We start from the raw sequence: 24,246 nt of genomic DNA, 5'->3' as shown, positions 1-24,246 counted from the left end.
TACCATCTCTTTCTGAATGCAAATCAATGCATAATTATTTGATTATGGATAAAAATCACTCACTTGATCGCCCTCAGCAAATTTGCAGACAACACCAAGCTGAGTGATGCAGTTGACACGCTATGGGAAACCTATCCAGAGTGACCTGGACAGGCTTAAGAGGTGGGCCCATGCCAATCTCATGAAGTTCAACATTACCAAGTGCAAGGTCCTGCATCTGGGTCAGGGCAAGTCCCAAGCACAGATACAGGTTGGATGGAGAATGGCTTCAGAGCAGCCCTGAGGAGAAGGATTTGGGGGTGTCAGTTGATGAAAGTCTCAATATGAGCCAGCAATATGCGCTTGCAGCCCACAAGGCCAACCATATCCTGGTTTGCATCAAGAGAAGCGTGACCAGCAGGTTGAGAGAGGTGATCCTGCCCCTTTACTTTGCGCTGATGAGACCCCACCTGGAGTACTGCATCCAGTTCTAGGGCCACCAACACTAGAAGAACATGGAGCTGTTGGAGTAGATCCAGAAGAGGGCCACGAAGATGATCAGAGGGCTGGAGCACCTCCCCTATAAGGACAGGCTGAGAGAGCTGAGGCTCTTCAACCTGGAGAGGAGAAGGCCGTGGAGGGATCTCATAGCGGGCTTCCAGTAACTGAATGGGGCCTACAGGAAAGCTGGGAGGGACTTTTTATAAGGGCAGGTAGCAACAGGATAGGGGAAGCAGTTTTAAACTGGAAAAGGGCAGATTTAGACTAGATGTTAGGAAGAAATTCTTTACTGTGAGGCTGTGGATGTCCCCTCCCTGGAAGCATTCAAGGCCAGGCTGGATGGGGCTTTGAGCAATCTGGTGTAGAAGGAGGTGTCCCTGCCTATAGCAAGGGGTTGGAACTCAATGATCTTAAAGGGCCCTTCCAACCCAAACCATCCCAGTGAGTAACTGGGATGAGTAGTTCAATCTGTGGATTCTTTTAATTATTTTTTTACTGCTGCTTCTGCAACATTTGAAATTCATACCAAAGGAGAGGACTATTTTTATAAAACATTCATTTAATTCCTATTTAAAAAAAAAAGAAAAAAGAAATACCAGCAATGATGTCTAATGAATGTCTAATATTGTTTTTTTCTACCTTTGCTTTAAAATGCATATTTTACTGTGTACGACCATTACTTTTGATTTACTTCTTGGATCAAGTGTGTTGTGCTGTATGCAAAATGAGGTCTGCCAACAACACTGTGTGCAGGAAGAACATCAGCCTTGTAGCCATGGCAGTTCAAAGATGTGACAGACAAAGTTTGCAGGAAAAAGTAACTCAGCTCCTTGATTAGAGCAGTTGCTTTATTCATTTTTTCCAACTGTAATAAAACACTCCCTCCCTTACCTTGTCTATTTTATATAGGTAAGTGTATCATAATGGCTTCATCAGAGTTAAGCATAGCTGCCTGCAGCTACACTTTTAAGTGTTGCAGTTCTCTGCCTCATTGGTCTCCATGACTTACCACCAGGATATTGAAAGGGTTCTTCTCCTTGTGGGCTGTAATTTTCTAGGTCAAGCAGTGTTTGCAGTGAGCACTGTATTTCTCAGACACAGACGTGCTCCTGGATTTGAGTGGTGCTGCTCAGTGCAGTGGTTGGGAAGGCGTGGGACAAGTTTCGAAACAGAAGATTCTCTGCCTCCAATTTGTAGTAGGTTTGTGCCTCTTATTTCATGCAGCTACATGTAAGCTGATCAGGAATACAGAAGTCACAGTCAAATAGGTCCAGTGATGCCTTATTTCACATTTAGTTTTGCATAGCAAAATCTATGATGACTAACTGAGCTCCTGAATGCTTTCGCTGTGGCCAGTGCTGTGTCTTTTTGACTCATCCAGTGGCGTTCACTGCAATCCAAGTCAAGGCAGCTGGTTCTTTAGCAGTGCCGAGACCTCATCCTTTATATTGGATTTGGTGTGCAAGTCACAGAGGAGCCTGAAAAAATCCGGGGTTCAAACTCCACGAGATGGCCACGAGAGGGGTATCCAGCTCCCTCTTGTATGCCCAAAGCAAACTGCAGCCATACTCCCGCTCCTGGACAGGGCATCTGTCAACTGGACGTCAGCTCCTCAGGCAGTGTGGGGACTATGGGGGTAATGCTGTACTCTGTGCTGGACATATGCAGGTTAAATGGTGGCTAGGTGTTCCCCAGCCTTTGAATCCATCTGCCAGACATAATATCCCGCATAGAGAATGAACAATAAACAATTTATGCCATAGTCTTTTACTGTATATTTCTCAAACAAATATAAATAAAGGGGAAAATGTTTGAGTCCTACTTACTAGTTGAATATAAGATACAGGCAGCTATGCTTCAGCTATTTGGTGCAAATGTATGGATCATAAAGCAGGAAAGACTATTTGTGATCATCTATTTTTTTCTTATATTAAACAGGTTATGGGATTTTCTTGGATTATCTCCTGTATGAACTGGAGCATTTCTCTGAGAAAATAAATCAATTTCAACTTCAGAATGTCTAGCGATGAAGAATCCATTACAATCCTCAGTAAGTTGTTCTAATAATTAATTACCTTCTATGTTAAAATGTGTCTGGTTTCAAATTTCACTGGTTCTTGTCAGACTGTTTTCCACTTGAGTGAAGTGACATATATTATCAAATTCCTAGTCCTCTATTCTATTTCCACAGGAGAGGGAAATGTGTGAGTTACAACCAATTCTCCCTTTAACCTTGTCTTTGTTAAGTGAAATAGATTGATCTAGTCAATTTTTCTACAAAACAAACAACCCTGAGTCATTTCTTTGGATGCATCTGCTTTCCCTTTTTGGGGATGGCACCTACCACAGCCAGGACACCCAGCCATATCAGAGAAATAGAGACAGAGGTATACCTGGAAAGGCTTTTTCCCTATAATTCTTCTCTAGGATATATTTCAAGCTCACTTTTTGAAGTGGGAGATAAGGGAAGTTTTGAAGTGGGAGATAAGGGAAGTTCTCTCATGGGATCTGTGCTTCAAGATTTTGAGAGCAGAAAAGAAGTGATGTACTTTGTCTTCAGCACACCACAATTATTTGCTGCAGACTGTCTGTCAACTTGCTCTTTGTTTTCTAGGGATCTTGCATCTACTGGTGAATTTATTGTATTCATTCTCAGAGGCCTATAGCAAGCAATGCATTAAGGGACCGCCTCTTTCATGAATCCAAATTCATCGATAAAAATGATGGAAAAAAGCAAAGTGAAAAATTGGGCCAGACAACATGAACTAACGATGTGATGAACAAATGCTGGGTCCGGCATATGTTCTTTTTGTGTTTCCTCTAGTTGATAAACAAGTGAACACATGAAATAGGAAGTTACTAATCTGATGGCAGGTTTCGTTCTGCTAGTGTCAAATACGACAGAGTGAGTGGTTAAAGAGCTGGGAATCTCACAGGTTGGAAGGCAAAGTCCAAAATGGCACTTTTCTTCCCAGTAGGGACTGGGAATACCATGCAGTACTTGATCTTTTGGAAAGAGTAAACGCATTTTTTCCCTTCTGTATTTTTTATTTTCTCCCTTCCCCCTTGAGAAGCACTAAAAGCATTAGGATGGCTTTCTAAACTCTCACTTCTATACCCATGCTCATCTCTAACTCCCTGATCTCTGGCATGAGCAAGAGTGGTGAAGTTTTGCTTCTGAAGTTTAGCGCAGAAAATGATGAGTAAAATTCCCCCACTGAATCATCTAGCATGTAGTATCTGTATAACAAGTTGGCCGGAATTTCAACACTGCATATGGCTTTTTCACACATGAACACATTTTTTATTGCATATTTGTTTGAAAGGGGATATCAATTTCAGAAAACAAAGTACACCTCTGGTTTGAGAAATGGCTGTGTGAAGTACAAAGAGCTCCAATTTTACTTTCTTCCATAAAAAACATTATGCAAACTTCAATACGAAAAGCATGAAAATATACAGAGCTTAACACTGCAAAGTTCAGTATGTGTTCAATAGAGTGTGGACTTTGCTAAGGCAGCATTGTTCTCTACAGGCTAGTGGTGATAAATACAAATATTCACGTGATCCTTCAAATTTCAGGCATGCTGCTATCATTATTGAGTTTTTCCACTAGGCAGTTTTCAGTTGCAAAGCCTTGAAGCGTTATCCAGTGAGCTCCTATTTTTTCAACTGGTCTCTCCTTCAGGGAGAGGGAAATCAAACCGATAAGAGAGAATGTCCTGGTTCAGGTGAATCACTCGGTCTTTTGCACCTGGGAAACTTGCCTCAGATCAGTATCCAAGAGATAAGGCATCAGGATCACTTTTGTAAAAGCACTTTTGCATTTCTTCTATATTTGAAGAAGATACCGTAGCAGATAGCAAGTGGAGAAATCTCACTGCTTAGAAAAAGTCTTTCATGATACAACACATGGTTGCAGCTTGTGCTCCTTCTCTCTCTGCTTCTCTTTCCATATACCAGCTCAGAGAGGGGCTGCATCAAAGGTGTCCATGGACAGAGAGGTCATGGTGATGCCTGGCTCCTCCATGCCTAAAACCCCACTGTCAGATGACCGATTTTGGCCTTTACTCTACGTACTATGAATAGGGATTCAGGCAACACACCGGCACGGAAGTCTAAATATACCTGCTTCTTATAACAAATATCCTTTGAAGTCTTGGTATAGATAAATGCAGTGATTCTGGCAGATTTGCAGAGATGGTGAACCGAGAAGTGGTGCTAGGCTCAGAACTTGTTTAATTCCTGAGTGCTGATGTCTTACACACACAGTACCTCCTCTGCAGTTGGTTGGAAATCAAAGCCACAGCCATTTCCCTGTTGTTGCAAACTATTGCAGATTTTAATCTCTTGCTGCAGGATTCCAGCTTGATGTAGAGTGTTGGGAGAGTCCTGAAGTGATGGGGAAATGTGGAGGAGTTTTGTAGTCAGCCCTTGTCTAAATGTTACACTAGATAGGACCTGTGAGGAGGTCTCCTCCAGCACTGTGCTCCTGAGCTGAGAGATGTGCACAGTGGCAGTTTGTCCAGCTCCCCATCCTGGGCATCTTCCACAAATATCACCACAAAGTTCTTGTTCTCCTTAGATTTGTGGCAATGTCCTGCATCCTGCAAGTGGCAGGGACTTCTCTCGATCAGAGGTCCTCTGGAATGGCCCAGGAAGCAGCAGCAGCACCAGGGAACCTTTACTGCATCTCCTCTACAACCGGTGTTACATGGGGAGTGCTGACTACACGTGTGTGGGTTGTGCCTCAGGCTGTAGTACAAGAATACAGTGCAATCACTGAGGAGTTTGAGGATGTCATGTTAGGAGGAAGTTAAAATGTCTGAGCTTTGGTAACAGTCACACACTTACAGCAACCCAGGGCTACTCGGTGTATCCATACCTCTAGTTTTGATGCTATTTACCACCACTAAACCTGTGCTTTTGTTGGAATTCTCTGTTCCAGGTGTTTCTTCCCTGAGTAACTGCAAGCAGAAGCACAGTTCGTTCGTGCAATGGCTTCTAACAGCTGCTTTGGTCAGCGTACATATGTCAGAGCACAACACAGCAGCAGGCAAACCAACAGGCAAACCAATAACAACAGCTGAGACAACCTTCCAACCCAAATCAAAATCCAAAGAAAACCAATTTTTCTTTCCACAAATTGAAATCTGCACCCCACTTTAATGTTTAATTCCCCAGTTATTGTGAGAATATCCCACAGCAGGGGATTGAACTAATCCTCAAGGTCTTTTCCAACCTAAGCTATTCCATGGTTCTATTTAATTAATTACATTGCTTGTGTTTCCTTAAAAAAAAAAAAAAAATAATAATAATAATGATCTTTCTTTTGTTGCTATTGTTCAGATTGGGGTTATATTGAATAAAAGGCACTTGGTATTTTAACAGGAACAAGGAGATCAGCATAAGAAGCATGCAGTATATAAACAGAGACAAGTCATGTGAGGGTAGTCACTACTTACACTCTTGTGTTGTTTAAAGTTGATATTAACAGCATTTGCTGTTAGTTTTATTCAGGACATTAAAATGGTACAAACATGTTACTGTGTCAAGAGCTGCCTGTAAGGTCTGTTTCTGAAAGGCCGCATTTTTACAACCATTCAGTGACCCTACACATAGAGCGCAAAATAAGCGTAGTGTTTTCATGTAACGAACATGGGTACCTTGTGTCAGAACCACAGCAGCATAACTTTTGTAAGTACTTTCTGCAGATTTCATCCATGAAGAAACATCACGAAGAAAGAGCTGAAAACCACACAGCAGTGAAGGAAGAAGCGACTCTCATTTCTCCTGGTCTCCAGCTGATGGTCTCCCTGACATTACGAAGCAGTGGGAGGACCCTGCGCTGCTCACACTGTCATCCATTTCAGAAGCAGAAGTGCAATTTCGATGATGTTTTATACCAGGGAAGGATTAAAGTTATGTTCCGTCAAATATTTCGGACGGAGTAATTCTCTTCATTTTCTATCCTCTGCAGTTTCCTTCCACTGTAGGAGCAACGTGCCAGCTGGGCAACCACATGTGTTGTGCCTGAACAGTCACTGTGCAAACCGAGAGGGAACTTTTGGGCCAAATTCACAATATCACATCTTCTTCCACAGCAATAAAGCCAAGAACGCTAACAGAGAGAGGCTGTTGGCATTTTCAGCACCTTCCTATTGGTCCTGGCTTGGTTTTGCCATCACACTGGGTGATATTCCAGAAGTTGATTTACATCAGTGTTGCTCTAGCTGAGTAAGGTACATCATCTATGGAAAAAGAGAAAATCCTGTGCAATAAAAAAAGTTCTCAATTCTGTGAGCACACCTTCTCCTTCAGGATGAAAGCAAGCAAAGCTGAACGTGGGGCATCATTATAACATGTAAGAACCTTTGAGTCCCACATAGAAAGTTCAACACTCTTTTTTTCCTTTTTTTTTTTCTTTTTTTTTTCCCCGGTATGTGTCACGTATCTGCTCAGTTTTCCTCTGTTTATCCTTTATTACTAAGGAAATGAGAACGTTTGCATGAAAATAAGGGCTCAGATTCTTATGAGGATGCCTATGGCTGCCCATATTTTCATCCTCTGAAGGGATCGGAGCCTTCTGTGGTGGGAACCATAATTGCTTCCAACCCAACAAGCTGTGAGGAATAGGAAGAAGGAACTTTTAAACATAGGCCCTGTTTTCATACAAATATTCATACTAATAAAGCAGAGGGTGAGAGAAATATGTCAAGTTATGTTTTGCAGAACCACTACTTAAAGCAAAGAGACTTTGTAGAATAAAGTCAAGTCAGAATTTTTCTAGCAGCAATAAAGGGAAAGGGAGTTTTTATGTTTTCCATAACAGAACCCAAATGTCTCTAAATGAGGCTGTTAAAATGTAAATACAGAATCTATCTCAATATTGTTGTCATCAGCATCATCAGCACCGCTCTATGTGAAAAGATCCTAACCAGAATCACAACACCATTTTTTTAGTATCTTTGAAGAATACAGGAACATATTGCCTCTTTCACCCAAACATTCAGCAGTCTAGTGTGTTCCTTCAGAACCACAGAATCACAGAATCTAAAGGTTGGAAAAGACCACTTACATCACCTATGCCATCTGTCAGCCCATCCCCACCATGCCCATTAACCATGTCCCTCAGTGCCAAATCTGCACTTTTCTTGAGCACCTCCTGAAACAGTGACTCCCCCGTCCCCCTGGACAGCCTGTGCCACTGCCTCACCACTCTTTCTGAGAAGAAACTTTCCCTAATATCCAACCTGAACCTCCTCTGGAGCAACTTAGGTCCTTACCTTACATTACCTTCCAACCCACCTCCAAGCCATTGCTTTTGTCTACCTCCTCTTAATTTTTCTAAATTCAGGAATCACAGAATGGTTTGGTTTGGAAGAGACCTTAAAACCCACCCATTCTCAGCCCCCAGCCGTAGGCAAGGCAGACTCCCACCAGCTCAGCTGCCGAGGGCCCCATCCAACCTGGCCTTGAGCACCTCCAGGGATGGGGTACCCACAGCTTCTCCAGGCCGCTGTGCCAGTGCCTCTCTGCCCTCATGGTAAAGAATTTCTGCCTAACATCTAACCTGAATCTACTATACCTTCATTTAAAGCCATTACCCCTTGTCCTGTTGCTTACTGCACATGTAAAATGTCGGTCTCCCTCGTGTTTATAAGCTCCCTTTAAGGACTGGTAGGCCACAATGAGGTCTGCCTGGAGCCTTTTCTTTTCGCAGCTGAGAAAGCTCAGCTCCCTCAGCCTTTCCTCATGGGGGATGTGCTCCAGCCCTCTGAAATAACTGAATAACCAAACAAAACCTACTGAAAAAAAAAATAAAATAGAGATGGACATCAGAATTGGGAACCATACACAATTAGTAGGAAACATCTATGCACAACAACAATGCTTTAATACTTTGGGCTCGGCTTCACCATAGCCGGCAGCTCAGACACCAGGAGGCACCCCCTTGCTTGCAGTTTTCACACATCAATACCACCACGTGTCCGCCCCTCTCCTTTCCCATCTTCAGCAGCCGATGCTTCGCATCCGTATCATAAACATGCACAGCCTGCCATGGGGGAGCACTTCCTTTGTTACCGCTACGGAGCCTCCCCGCTCCGGGCCGGCGGCGCTGCGCATCCCGGCTTGTGGCGGCCACCGGGGCCCGGGATGCGCAGCGCCGCCGGCCCGGAGCGCCGCGACCGGGGTTGGGCTCCGCCGCTCCGCCCGCTCGGCTCCCGGTAGCGGCCGCGCTCCGCCGCCATCCCGGCACGGGACAGCGCCGCCCGTCCCCGCTCCGCCGTCGCCGTCGCCACAGAAACTTTTGTCCCGGCGTCCAATCAGGGAGCGGGGGGGGGGAGCGGAGCCCGGTGAGGAGCGGAGCCGCGGAGCGGAGCGGAGCCCGGCGCTGGATGGAGGAGGCGGAGAAATGCGGGAGGAAGAGGAGGGGGGGGTCCTGCTCGGAGCGGCGTGAGCTGAAGCGGTGGCAAAAGGAGTAGGAAAAAAATCACTGCTTTTCATTATTATTATTATTATTATCATCATCATCATCATTTCTTCTTCATCCCTTAAAAAAAAAAGGGGGGGGGGGGAGGGGAGGTTCTGCTCAGCATCCGCATGCAAACTTACTTGCACGCCTGGCAGCCGGCTCAGCCCGAAGGGTCCCCCCAAGGCTCTCCTGCACCCGAGGAGTCCTGCGTGCGAGAGCCGGCATCACCCCGGCACAGCGCCCGAGAGCCGCCTCCTTTCCTCGCAGCCCTCCTGGGACCGAGCTCGCTCTCCTCCGGTCCAGCGGCCGAGCCCATCTCCCATCTCCTACATCTCTTCGCTTTTTTTTTTTTTTTTCCTTTTCTTTTTCCTTTTCTTTTTCTTTTTTTTTCCCCCTCTCCATCTGCTGAGAGTGAATCAATGGATGAAAAGCCTTAAAAGGGCATCGCTAAATTCAATGGGACGGAATATGAAGAAGTGAAATGCTTACGGAGCATTACAATTTTTTTTTTTAATTATTATTATGATTTTTTTTTTCCCATAACAAAAATCTGTACTAAACCCGCGGATCGGATGTAATTAAGCTTAGAAAATAGCAGGTAAGAACTTTCTTTCCTTCCAGCACCTCCATGCCCGGAGCGGGGACAGCAGCGCGCCCAGCCCTGGAATAAAGGGGAGCGAGGAGAGCAGTTTGCCCTTCAGTGCTCCCTCCCTCCTGCGCTGCTCGGGAGGCACAGCCCGGACGGACACAGCCCGCCACAGCCTGCAGGAGGGAGCAGGAGGGAGGGCTTGTTTTTTTTTTTTGGTGGTTTTTTTGGTGTTTTTTTTTTTTTTTTTCCTTCTTCTTTCCATTTTTCCCCTTCACCTGCGTTATCCAGGATGAACGCGGGCGCAGCGCGGGGCCGAGTGGAGATTTGCTAAAGATGGGATTTTAATTCTTTCTCTCCGGCCGAAGCTGTCTCTCCGCCGCCGCCGCAGCCGCCGGGATATCCTGCCTCGCTCCGCCGCTGCGCAGCGCGGAGCCCTCCACCCGCCCCGCTCCCCACCGCGCAGAGCCCCCCCCGCCCAGCCCCCGGCCGGCCCCCGCCCCCCCGCCCGGAGCGGCACCACCACAACAAAAAAACCCCGCCGGGGGCCGCCTGCCTGCGCCGGGGCTGTGCCGGCGCCCCATGAGCGCCGGGCGAACAGGTGCCGAGTGACCCGGGCGGCCCCGGCCCGGCTCGGCCCGGCCCGGCTCGGCTCGGGGGTGCCGCGTGCGCGCGGTGCCGGGGGGACGATGGAGAGCGGCGACCGGGACATGTACCGGCAGTTCCAGGACTGGTGCCTCCGGACTTACGGGGACTCGGGCAAAACCAAGACGGTGACCCGTAAAAAATACGAGCGGATCGTCCAGCTGCTGAACGGCTCCGAGTCGAGCTCCACGGATAACGCCAAATTCAAATTCTGGGTCAAATCTAAAGGCTTCCAGCTCGGCGACTCGGACGAGGTCAGTGGTGGTGCTGGAGGAGGGAAGCAAGTGCTGTACGTGCCAGTCAAAACCACGGTTAGTAGAGAATCGTCTTCTTGTTCTATGTCGGCCGCCGCAGCCCGCTCCGGGAGCGGGGGGAGCCGCAGCCACAGTTGGCTCCTTCCTCCCTCTCCCCCGAGTCATCATCACCATGTCGCGCCCGCCTGTCACATCCCCACCGCCGCGCTCTTTGTGGGCCCGAGCGAGCGATCACGCGCGGAACACACCCGCCGGTCCCCGCCGCCGCTCTCGTCGCCGCCGTCGCCCCCCGTTCCCCCCGGCCGCTGCGGAGCGGAGCGGCGGTGGTTCGGGGAGGGCCATTGTCCCGCCGCCCGCCCGGCCATTGTGCCCGGCCTCGGGCACCACCGATGCGCGGGGCAGGCGCCGTGCACGGCTCGGCCGGGGCTTTCCCCGGGATGTCTGTAGCGGCGGGGGGGGGGAGTGAAGAGGAGGGAGGGGGTCGTCTTTTTTTTTTTTTTTTTTTTTAATTTATTGTTAGACCGCAGCCCTCAGGATCGGCGAACAGCGGGAGCGTGCGCCTGGCTGCCTACGGTGCTAGGAGCGGCGGCGGGGAGAGGATGCTCAACAAAGGGAGATGGGGTTCCGCATGACCAAATGGTGTCTCTCGGTGCTCTGGTCGGGATTGCGCGATGCTCGCAGCCACACAGCCTGCGCTCGGCCGCTGCCAGCCCCCGGCGGGATGCGGGGCCGCAGAGCGGGGCGCGGGGCTGACAGCGGGAGAGCTATTATATTGGCTGGTGGCAGCAGCTACAGATTTTCCTATGTAAGAAGATGGGAACGGTTGGCTACAAGTAGGTTTTGCCTATTGAACTATCTTAACGTCTCGTTATTCTGACTTCTTACGCTCCGGGTCACGCAAGCTAAGCTTCTTTTGTCTATGTGCGGGGCGGAAGGCGGGGGGGGGAGGGGGGACGGGGACGGCTGCGAAAGGAAACCCGGCAATTAAAAATATCCCTGCCCGGGCACCGGCGTGGCCGAGCACCGTTCGTTCGCCGGTTCGGTGGGAGCCCGGCGGCGGTGGGCGGCGCGGCCAACGGGGCTCCGTGGAAGCGTTCTGGGTCTGGCCGTGACGTAGCTGCCGGGGAGGGAAGGAGCCCGGGCATCCCTTGGCAGCATCGCCCGCTGGCTGCGGGGAGGCCGAGGTGGGAGATTCGTCGTCGGGAGTTCATAAATACGAAGATTGGAAGAGAAGGGGAAGCACGGAGGGAGTCTGATCCCTCTCGGTGGCTTCTGTGCGCTGCCGCGTTCTAGGCGTGCCTATGGAGCCGGGCGCTGGGCCATCCCCTTTGGTCTGCCGGGGGATTGGCTGCTAACCTCACCCCCCAGCAGGTGCCACAGACAAAATGTAATTTGCAATGAAATTTGACAACAAGCAGAGTGAAAAGTTGTCCACAACCGAAGTCTCAATTTAGGTTGCTATTTTTTAATATCTTTTGCTTAACAGTAATAAGGATTTTGGAGAGTCAGCAAGAAGATCTTTTATTCCTAAGACCATTCTTTACCACAGAGAGTTCAAAGATATAAGCAGTCATATTTTTGAGAGTAAAATTGCACTGACTGCCCTACTAAACAAACAGGCTATCCTACATTCTACAACACAGAGCTTAAAAATGAAGGGCTTACCTGGGCTTCTGACACACAAGATTCAGATGATCAACTTGTATATTTTCTCTCACTTTTGCCTGTCCACGGGAGCTTGGAGATCCCACCTTGCATCCCTTCTTCTATTTTATTTGCAGGTATAAAAAATTCTCATTTTTTTTCTTCCTTCAGCTATCTTAGTAAGAGGTTGAGCACCTTGCTGGGCTCACCTTTGTTCATTCGGAGGATCACACCCTCAACACTGAATATTGGTGCATATCCCTATAAATGCGTATATGAGTACTGATATTTGTATGGAAATAACTACCTCAGAATCACAGAATCTTTTGAGTTGGAAGGGGACCTTAAAGGTCATGCAGTCCAACTCCCCTCCAATAATCAGGGACACATACAGCTCGATCAGGTTGCTCAGAGCCTATTTCAGGCTGACCTTGGCTGTCCTCAGGAATGGGGCATCCACAACCTCTCTGGCAAACCTATTCCAGTGCCTCATTATCCTTACTGTAAAAAATTTCTTCCTTATATCCAATCCAAATCTCTCCTGTTTTAGTTTGAAACCATTTCCCCTTGTCCTATTGCCACAGACCCTGCTAAAGAGTCTGTTCCCTTCCTTCTTATTGCCTCTCTTTAGATACTGAAAGGCTGCTCTCAAGTCTCCCCAGAGCCTTCTCTTCTCCAGGCTGAACAGCCTCAGCCAGTTCTCGTGGGGGAGGTTTTCCACCCCTTGGATTGTGTGGCCCTCCTCTGGATGAGTTCCATCAGATCCTCCTGTACTGCAGACTCCACATCTGGATGCAGTACTCCAGTAGAGGCCTTACCAGCACAGAGTAGAGGGGCAGGATCATCTCCCTCACCCTGCTGGCCACGCTTCTTTTTATGGACATTGATCAGATGCCCTCTCAATCTTCTTTTCTCATAGCTGAACAGACCCAGGTCACTCGGCTTCTCCTTTTTGATGTGGCCCAGGATACGGTTGGCTTTCTGGGCTGTGAGGGCACAATGCTGGGTCATGTCCAGCTTCCCACCTACCAGTACCCCAAGTCCTTTTTGGCAGGGCTGTGCTCCATCGTTACATCCCCTAGCTTGTACTGATACTGGGAGTTGCTACAACCCAGGTGCAAGACCTTGCACTTGGGTTTGTTGCATCTGATGATATTCACTTGGGCCCACATCTCAAGCCTGTCTAGGTCTCTCTGGATGGCATCCCATCCCATAGGCATGTTGAACACACTGCACGGTTGGCATCATCTGCAAACTTGCTGAGGGTGCACTCGATCCCACTCTCAAAATAACTGATGTAGATATTAAAGAGTATAGGACTCAGTACTGATCCCTGAGGGACAACATTTGTCCACAGTCCCCATTTGGTCATTGAGCCATTCACCACCACTCTATGGGTATGAACTCACAATCAGTTCCTCGTTCATCAAACAGTCCACACATCATATCCATATCTTTCCAATTCAGAGAGAAAGATGTTAAAGAGGACTGTGTCAAAGGCCTTTCTGAAGTCCAGATAGATGACATCAGTGGCTTTTCCCTTCTCCATTGATGCAGTTACACTATCGTAAAAAACAACAAGGTTAGTCAGCAGTGCCTGCCCTTGGTGAAGCCATGCTGGTTATCTCATATCACTTCCCTCTCTTCCATGTGCCTTAGCAGAGCTTCCAGGAGGATCTGCTCCATGATCTTCTGTAGTACTGAGGTGAGGCTGACAGGTCAGTAGTTTCCAGGCTCATCTTTTCTACCCTTCTTAAAAATGAATGTGACATTGCTTTTTTTTCCAGGCACCAGGGACTCCATCTGGCTGCCATGACTTTTCAGATATAGTTGGAATAGTTAAGTATCCAAGCAGGCATCATAATAAAAGCAAGGAAGGAAAGTTAGCATGACATATCGGTTAGGAATTTCGGAATATTCGCATGTTAATTAAACAAGGACATACAAACCCTTATAGAAAAGGACTTGCATTTAGGAAAAAATCCTTTCTTCTGCTATCCAGGACTAATCCATTGTCCAACATAAGAGACCACACTCAGCACTCTTACACAACAGACAGCTCTGAGAAATAAATGCCCTCCTAAAACCATGGAACCAGCGTTAGTGTCCACCCACATATGGCAGAGGAGGCGTTTATGCAGACCTGTGGTGTAGCAGCTCTTCGTGTGAGGTGCTGGCTGTGCCCAGAGCAGGGCTGCAGCCCCTGTCCCACCGGTACATCTTCCATTGGTGTGCACAGGGAGGGAATTTCACCCAGCCAGAAATGACATGTACAGGAGGAAATATGGAATTTTCACTGGACAGTAATTGTTGGTAAGCCTTTAAAGCCCATTCTCTCTTTCCTTTGACTTTCATGAATTATTTAAGAGTTTATCAATTTACGATAATTTAGAGACATCCCTACTGTTATTTTTTTCATATCTATTTTATTGTGTACAGTTGTGTTTGTTCAGAGAGAGCCGCAAACAGAAACAGATCCCCAAACTGTGACTCCCTCCCTTGTCCTCTCCCTCTTCTGTGCATCACTTGATCTCACCATAGGTAAAAGGAATTTCAATTTAATATTAATCACTATTGGCAGCACGAGCACTCCCCCTGCAATAACAGGATGGATGAAATTACGAGTTGGACTCTAAAGTCACAAGCTGGTCAAAAACAAGAAAATAATATTGAAATACTTTGCTAGGAATTATTCTCTCCTTGAAGCTTTAAGATTTGCTGCTCAGCTTTGCTGTCAGCCAGAGAGATTTGCTCCTGATGGTGCTGTAATCCACTGCTGCTGGTAATTAGACATCATTACTGCTGCGTTAAAGGGAAAGAGAGAAGGAGAGAGGACAGGCTGGGGCTAATTAACTACTTGATTCTAATGAAAGAAAGAGAGCCTGATAGCAACTGGGAGGTTGCACCGGAACAGGCTGGATGTACAACACAGGCTTAATTGAAGCAAGGGTATCTTGTAGCCTCACAGTAGCTGGGCTTGGTGTACTTACATATTCTGTGGACATGAGCAGGCTAGGATTTATTCTGCTGTTTCCTCCTCTGGTTGGGAAGGAGCTCCAAATCACAGGCCTGCCTTAAATACCAAGTTTAAGCACGCCAGCAAAGAGAATGGACGGCTGATTATGTGTTGGCTTCATCTATTTTCACATTTGGACTCCTCAAAAGCAACAGGAACAAATCAATTTTTGAATGTTCACATCCCTCTGTGGCCTAGGAGATGCACTGTTGGTCACCAAGCAACAACAGCCCCTGCAAAACAGCCATTTTAGGTCTAGAGTGGGACAGCACACAGAGCAGCATTTGTATCTGCAACTTGGCGAACATCTTGCTTTTCTACTTTTCTGATTGCTGCTATTATCATCTCGTATTTTCTTTCATTAGGCCCAGGTTGTGCTTTATGAGAACAGTGAGATGATGCCTGGCCCAGGCACACTGCACACACGTGCTGAGCCAACAAATATGCCAAATGCCTGACAGCTATTGCTATCAGATTTTAATGGGTGGTGCTCCCAACCATAAGGATGTGTGGAATTAATACTACTAGTATAGCATCTTACCACACTGTATACATTATTTTTATGTTTTTATGTTTTCTGCATAGTTCTCTACCTAGAATTATACATTGGTTTGTAACTGGAGGGAAAAAAAAAAAAAGTAACTTCTCTTTCTCTTGTTTTGCATCTTCCATAGACATAAATATGACTCCTCTGGTCAGTATTGATACACAGATAAGTTACAAAATAATGGCCCAACCAGGTTTTAAGCAGAACTTATCTTCAAAATAGAATGGCCTAAAATGATTGAGATACGATTCTGACACAGAACGCACAGTGTATTAGCAAAGTACTAGAATATAACCTCAAATGCCAGGTTCAGATTGTTTTTATATCATTTTTACTTTGGAATGACTCCACAGACTTTAACAAAATCCCACGCTTAATGTACAAATTATCCTGTGTCCATGCTTAATGTACAAATTTTCCTGCGTCTTCTTTTATTATTTTCCAGTAATAGGCCATATAGAATGGCCTTTCATTCAGAAACCACATTTTGTCCAGCGGGACCTGGCACCTCTTGGACTGTCATGAGCAGAACAGTGAGGCCAAACACACGCAGGGCTGTGCTACTGAATCTGATTACAGGATTTAGGGCTTACAAATTATAGGCCAGTCAGGTCTGTGGAACAGGGTGTATCCCAGCCCACCTCGTGCTGATAGTGATGAGGGACAGTGATGGGCATAGGAGTTTACGGTTCACTTGATTTCACAAAAATTAGTTTTTTTATGAATGATATTGTATCAGAAACAGATCACAGTATAAAATAACTATATGTCAAAATACGGTGCTTTAAATTATCTTCTGTTTTAAAATGTGCTTAGTATTTGGGGGAATTTTATAGCAATCTGAAAATACATAGACTTGCTTTGCTGCATTTCTCTCTGGTATTTTATCCATCAGTATCAAAAAGAAAGAAAAGGGCTCGTCAAACATTTGGTATTGGTAGCTCTGCAGTCTACTGAACTGCTAACACATAACGGGAGTTAGTGCCACAGAAAGGTGACGCTGAGAGTGAATTGTGATTTATCCCAGGGTATGTTTCCACAGTAGTTTACAGTCCTATTAAATGCACTTTCTGGGCTCAGCATCTGTATTCAAGCCCTGCCGCATCCGTCTCATTTTCCTGACAGCCACACTTTCCCTATTCAGGTCTCCAGAGCTCTTCAGTTACCCATGCCTTCCATCCTGCCATTCTCAGGCCTCCCTACGGGCTCTGTGAGGAGGGAGGCCGCTGAATCAGACGGGTAGTGCTGGAAAATGGTCCTAGCAGATGGAACAAAACCGGTTTATACTTGGCAACTCTTGATGTAGGCATTCAGCTCAGTGTTCCCGAATTAAGAGAATAACTCTGTCCTGAAACTGAAAAATGTTAGAGGCCATATGTAAGATGCTATCTCCACATGTGTGTGTGACAGAGAGGCAATGGAAGAGGAGGATTTGAGATTTTGTATTAACAACGTTGAGCTAGAATTTTCCAAAGAAACATGAGCCAAAGAAAGACAATTTTTAAAGGAAGAATCATTTAAAGTGCTCCTTTTGTAATACTAGTAAATACTAGGTAGCAAGTATTGTTTCTGTAGCTACACAGCTATGAGATCAGTAAGAAATGTAAGAAGGCATTTGCTAGTAAGCCACATCTAGAATGAGGAGATATGCACCAGTACAACCAACTGGTAATTTATCTAATTTTTAAATGGTGATAGTTTGAAAACAAACTATCTAATTTCTGGGGTGTTCACCACTGTTCTTGTTCAATGCTCTAGACAGAAAGGAGATGAATTCACACAGAGAGAGCACTTCCTATGAGCAGGGAAGAAGGCCCGTGCTGGACAGTGCCTGAGTTAATGATTCAAATTTAATTTTACACTATGGAAATAAATAAAAATTGGCTGTCATCAAACCCTAAGTTTCGGTCTGCTGTTCAAAGGAGGCAACTATCAGCTTTGGTTTTGTTCTGAAGGAAGCTATTTGGATCCTGGTATTTCCCAGCACAAATGACACAGCTCTTGAGAGCTTGCTGGTAACAAAGGAAGAAAACAAGCAGGGCAAATGTTGAACAGAGATATAAATGAGCTTGGTGTGGAGAAAGATCATGAGATAGCATGCCAGGAAACATGGATCTCTAGGAAAATCCCATTAGATTCTGCAACTTTCCATGTACCACAGAGCACAGGAATCATTTAATCTTTGTTGCATAGGTGACCCTGATCAACAAAGTTCCAAAATGAACTTCACAGAACATAAAAGATACTTTGATCTTGAATATGTCATTTTAGATCTGTCAGAGGCCTCCTTGGCTTTAAAAAACTCAAGGGATGATACCAGCTGGTGCATGGAAGTTGCTGCCCTACAACAGCAATGAATGAGATTCCTGAAGCTTTCTTAAATTACCTTTTTTTGTTCTGCATAAGCAGATGAACCTCACAGCCCCAGATTTCCACCAGCAAGGTATTTTTAAAGGCTTATGAACATGAAATACCTAGGTAGACAAGAAAGACTTGCTACAAGTTATAGCACTGGACATTTTTCTGGATGCAATGGACTTCCTCAGAGATTATCACTTTAAGCATAAGCAGTTGTTCAGGTTTGTAACTGCTTATTCAATAACTGCAAGCCTCAAAGACTGACAGTTACTATGTGCATGTTACTATGTGATTAAAGCTAGTTGCTGACACTGAATGGTAGAATCTGAACCACTTACTTGTATTTGTGGATACTCCTCAATTTAAGAGGTTATTGGTAGTGAACTTTTTACATAAAAATTTAATCTATGGAAGCCTTGACCTCAAATAAAGACTCCCCCTCCCCTCCCCTAGAAATATGTATTCTGTAACAGGTTGGAAGGACAGTTTTTATTAAATGATCCAATGGAGCTCAAGACAAAAGTAATTCAGCTTTTTTGACTTGAGAAGTTGTAATTAGGTTCCACTAAGAAATGAGAGGTTATATGTCTTTATGTTGCCAGTAAGGTCTGCGTGTCCGAAATTTCTGTAATTTTTTTTACTCCTAAATTTTTAACACAATGACAGATGGACACTTTAATATTTTGACTGTACTTTAAAAAAAAAAAAAATTAAGTGATGAGGCCACTTGTACTTAAATAACATATAGCTCTAGCTCACCATACAAGTTTTAAATGAATAAGTGTTGGAATTGTTCTCATTATCACCTCTGAACGTACATGTGGACTACTAGCAATATGCCAAGTGGATTTTGTAGAGATCTTTTGTTCAAGGCTGATCCAGAGCTGACATAGCTGCCATTAAATCGTGACCTATCTGTAGGATAAAGCAGAACTGTATTGATACATGAGAAATCAGACTTTTGAATGATGAGTAACCTGAGCTAACAGAAGATGAATAATTATACAACTATTTGGTACATCAGGAGAAGAACAGCTAAAGTATGGCCAGAGGTTTCAGCAGACAAGGAAGACAATCAAAGAGTATAAAAAGGTTTCACAAAACTTAATTTTTCTGTGCATATTTTCTCTGTTATGGGTAATGAGGAAATATGTTTTCTGGGTTTACATTTTTCAGATGATGAAGCTGAAGAATTATCATAAACAGAGGAACAAAGAAAAAGGTGATGGTGAATGGATATATTAAATTGCAGTAAATCACCAGGACTAATACAAATCATAGAATACTGAAGAACTCAAGAATGAAGTAACCAAAATATTATTAAAATGTATCACTTGCCACTACATGCAGTGATGATATTGGAGGATAGTCAAAATGTATTGGAAAGAGAAAAAAAGAGGTGGTAGAAATAACAGACCACTGAACCAGATTTCAACACTAGAAAAACAATCAATAAGAAAATCATTAATACTAGAGCTGCTATGTGTCAACACGAACTGTACCTGGTTGATGCAACTAGTTTAGATTTTGTAAGGTTAATTACATTCCTCTTACCTGTCATATTCAGAGGTAATTTTCAGGTGAAAATTTGGTTCTGTCTTCCTTCTGAAATGAAAACAGTCTGATACTGGTTTTACTAAAGTTAGGTTGAAAATTTGTGATAACAAGTTAAAGCCGGTGAAAAATTGGAAAACCATAGAAAGTGACAGAACTATACAAATGTAGTTCGATGTGCACATGCACATACATATGTACTAAGAGTACAGATAAAACCCAGACAAATAAAGAGGTTTCAACACCAATTGGAGATGCAAATTAATTAGATTAAGAAAGTTAAGGAAGAGTCAGGAAAGAGAATAGAAATACCACAACAAAGGACAAAAGAAATTATGGCAGGCAGTTCCCTCCAGACCATTGCCAGGTAATTTACATCTCATGCCACTGTGGTACTAGCTTTTTGAAAGGAACGAGAGATTTCACGCTTTTCAATCACACTGAAAATGTACAGATTTATCATAACATCTCAAGGGAAATATTTAGGAATAATTTCGAACAAATCAATGCATGCATATCATAAATAAGTATACCATTAGGAAAAGTATGGAGAATCATATGGAAAACTTATTCTTCTCATTAATTAAATGATATGCCCTTGCCTTTAATAACACACTTAGTGTATTTACCTCAACACTAAAAGACCAAGACATATGAAAGTTCCAGGGAAGGTGGTTAAGATAATTAAACAAAATGGGGTACTTCCAAATGAAACACATTTGAATTGGCCATACCACAGATGAGATTTAAGAGAAAATACACAACAGAAAAGAGATCTGTAAAATGGTAGAGAAAAATTGAAGAAATGGTGCGGTGTAAATACTGATGAACAGCAGAAAGAAAATTCAGCAGGTGCCCTTTTTAATCCTATTCCATCCTCTGAGACTCATTTGACAACTATGTTAATAGGCAAATTCAAAGTTAGGCCATTGTTTCATAACCTTAGTGTTGGGAATGGAAAGTCTGCATTGCATCCCTAGAAGAAACTTTACCTGATTCAGCAAAAGCCTCTTCCAAGGACTTTACAAGACAGTGATAGTTCTGTGGCTCTTGTAAGGATTCTTTCTATCAGTTCAGCTATCCTGGCTGGAGCAGAACAGGACAAGGTGACGTTTCAGCCCTTCCTCCTCTGTTTCCTTGGAAGTGTTGGCATGCTGATGGCACTCCACCTATGTTACCTGTAGGCAGGCAGCAGCTCTCTGTGTGTTTTCCCATAGAGCTCTCCAGTCTATGTAGTCAACATGAGGAAATAGAGTGCGGTGGAAACCCAGCATCTTCCAACGTCCTTCTCCTTTGTGCTGAAATTTGGTATTGCTGGCAGTCTCAACCATCATGCTCTGGCTTCACATTCCATAAATGGATTAGTAAGCTTTTGGTATGTTTTCTTATGTTGGTTTGAGGCTAACAGAGGAAAATAATTTGGTCATTAGTGCACAATGCAGTGTGATGCGTTGTGTTTTGTTTAAGGATTTATTTGTTTACTTGTTAATTACTGAGCTCTGAAACATCTTTTACAGAATCCCTTGGAGACTGGGACTAGATGGTTTGTTGGTCAGCTTGACAGTGGCAGTTTCTGTGGCTTGTTGATGTAGGGTTATTAGTAATCTGTAAAAAGGAAGGAGACTGACAAATGTCTGAGCTCCAGTACAGACCTATGTGGATCAGTATACAAGATTACAGTGATTTATACAGAAAGTTTTCAATTAACCATCTCCATTTTCCAATTTACTTGTGATGAAAAGAAACGTGCTGGTTTCGCCTTCACATTTTTGCCTACTTGTGCAAGCACTTTTTGCTGGCTCTTTTTACAACTATTACCAAACTCTTACTAAGGCAGAAAGGAAAAAAACAAGAACACACAGGGTTATTAGAGAATTATTTATAAGTATGAGAGAAAAATCATTCATTCAAAGAAATGTAATTTCTGGATGACTTTGCTTTTGACCAGCCTGACCAGCACAAATGGCATATATCTATTTAGAGGAGTCGTCCCACTGCACTTCTCAAGAAATGACAATGGAAAGAAATAAAGAATGTAGCTCATTCTCTTTTCCCTTAATCTACTTGTATTTTCTTTTAAAATTTTTAATGACATCTTTCAATATCATTTATTCTGAGAATTCAGTGAAGCCCTACAGCCATGGTTGCCATAATACTAAAGAATGTAGTTCAGAGTGAGCAAACAGCTCAGCCCTATTTTAAGGAATACGCTATTCCAATGCAAGGCATCCATCTAAAGCGTGTAGTTCAGAAAGACTCCATTCCAGTTTACTCCTTTTAGTCTGAATCTGGGACTAAGTAGACAGAATAGTTCTGCAAGGATGCATCTGCAAAAAACATTTATCCAAAAAAATGTATATTGTAAACTCATTGGACAACAACATCACTTTTTTAGAAAATCTACACAAATCCTCCACTTTGTTCTACCAGTGTAAAAGGCCAAACTTATATCTCAGTTACTACTGTTTTGGAGTAACTGAGATATAAGTTTGGCATATGGTAAGCTTTTGGTGAGTTACATTTCTACTGAAGCAAATAATAAGTCAATGGAAATTATGCTAGCTCTAGAACTAAATAAAGCTGGTTCAAATAAAACTACTCCCTTCCTTTTCAGTTGTCCCTCTAGATAACAAATTGTAACATTTTATTCAAATCAGTTCCAAAACCAGTTTTGGTGAGATATATGGGATATTGAGGAAGCTGTAGAGCTGAAACTATTCTTAGAAGGATATTCCTATTGCATCCTACATTTTCAATTCAAACCAAAAGGGCTGTTTTCAAAACCTGAGCTAAAAAAAGAAAGAAAAAAGCATTTTTAAACAGGAGAAAGCAGGTCAAATTTCTTTAATAATAACATTAAACATTTGAACATTAATAAGTTCACAGGTTATCGCCTCAATTTTATTTTATTTTTTTTTCTAAAAAATTGTTCCTTAATTAGTGTTGTCAGGAAAATTTTCAGTTATACAAACTACAAACATTTTTACAGATTTGCTTTATCGTGTTTGCTGCTATTTGAAAGCAGGCAGAGGAACAATGCTTGGTATGAAATGTTCTGTGAAAATACTCAAAATGAAATAATGAAATAAATGAAGTAAACTAACAGATCTACAAAAGGGATGAAAAATTGTAGCTTTAGGTTGTTAGGAAGAATTGAGCTGTTTAAATCTGAGAGCTCCAGCACCAGTTCTGTCATTCTAGCTACAGTGTCCCTGTTCATAGCAGGGGAGTTGGACTAGATGGCCCTCAGAGGTCCCTTCCAACTCTAAGGATTCTGTGATTCTAAATAGTACTGGATAAAATCCCCTTGAGGGACAGGAAAAGCACTAAGCCTGTGGGTTTTTTTGGCACAAAGATGATGCCTCTGCTTTGAAGGCACTGTGCAGTTCTTCAGCGATAGCCACTCAGAAAGCACCCACCCGATGCACTCATAGCTCTGCGCAGTTCATATCATTTGGCTGGGTGGTAATGGCTGGGATCTCAGTATGATATCTTAGAATAAAATTCTTCCATTTGTAAAGAATAATTTACCTGTAACTGCTAGCCCTCTTTGCTGTAAGATACTACAATGCTATAGAACAGTGCTTAACAAATGTATACATATGTTTGTGAAACATATAAAAGCCCACACAAAGGCTTAATTCCATCAAGGCCAACACCGGTTGTAAAACACTTCTGGAAGCAAGCAGCCTCCACTCCTTGGTACAGTATAAGCTTCTGCAATGCCTGAGCACTGTATGAACAGCTCCCTGCTGCAGAAATCAGCTTGACCTCTGTCCTTTAAACTCCCCATATACAGTACATTAAAGGCATATATCTCATCCTCTCCTCTTTCCTACTAAACACGCACAACGCATACACTTATCCTCAGTCACATTGTTGAAGTAGTTTGTTTGCTTGGTTTTAAATATTCTCCCATTTCCACAGATTTTTCATTAAAACATGCACTATGGGGAGAATTCAGATCTCTTTCCCTTTTCCACGTTCTTTGAACTATATTTACATTAGAGAAGCTCTGCTTCTAATAATACTGAAAGAAAAGCCAGACGAGAGAACAAATGGGGTAAAGTGTTAAAGCAAATAGAGGATAAACAAACTTTCACTTAATAGCTCCCTGTGAGCTCATACTAAGGAAAGTAAGTCAGCTTTGGGAGGGGTGGAGGCTGGGGAAAGTCAGCTCAGTCTGGAAATGCATACTACAAACTTCAGAACAACAATAATAAAGCTAATGAAATAAACCAAGCAAAATAAGGACGGTGCTTCCTGTTGGCTTGGTAATAAGACAACTATTGATTTTCAAAATCAGTATTTATGCAGCTAAGCATACCTGTCGGCCACCAATAAACACAGAATGACTGTAAGATATTAATCATCTAACAATTCAAACTGCCTGGAAAATGTGAGGAAGATAAACCATGATTACTTTTTTATTGTATTTTTCACTGAAATTTCATTTCAAAGGTATTTTGAACAAATTCTACATATCTTCCCCAATATTTATTTCAAATCAGAGCTTATTAGTCAACATTTTGTTTAATGAGTATCACAGCATGATATAGCAGAAAGAAGCTATGCAGAATGTTGCTAGACACCAAAAGCTTGTCTTTATACATACATGCAAAATAGGTGCTGGCCATAACTCACAATTTGAATGTGAATATGTTCACTGCTGTACAACAGCCCCAA

The 24,246-nt window shown here is 43.7% G+C and overlaps 1 protein-coding gene across 1 annotated transcript in view; it reads left to right on the top strand.

Annotated features, from left to right (window-relative positions):
* The first annotated feature begins 10,089 nt into the window (after window positions 1-10,089).
* The window catches only part of NOL4 (nucleolar protein 4), a 188,402-nt gene continuing 174,245 nt past the window's right edge, over window positions 10,090-24,246 (top strand). The window contains exon 1 of the mRNA XM_085221021.1: window positions 10,090-10,498. Within this exon, the coding sequence (XP_085077147.1) occupies window positions 10,232-10,498 (267 nt within the window). The 5' untranslated portion in view covers window positions 10,090-10,231. The remainder of the gene's footprint in view (window positions 10,499-24,246) is intronic.

The sequence above is a fragment of the Meleagris gallopavo genome, chromosome 3 (assembly GCF_905368555.1).
Source record: "Meleagris gallopavo chromosome 3, MGAL_WU_HG_1.1, whole genome shotgun sequence".
Classification (NCBI taxonomy): Eukaryota; Metazoa; Chordata; class Aves; order Galliformes; family Phasianidae; genus Meleagris; species Meleagris gallopavo.
This window is presented reverse-complemented; position numbering and strand designations above follow the sequence as displayed.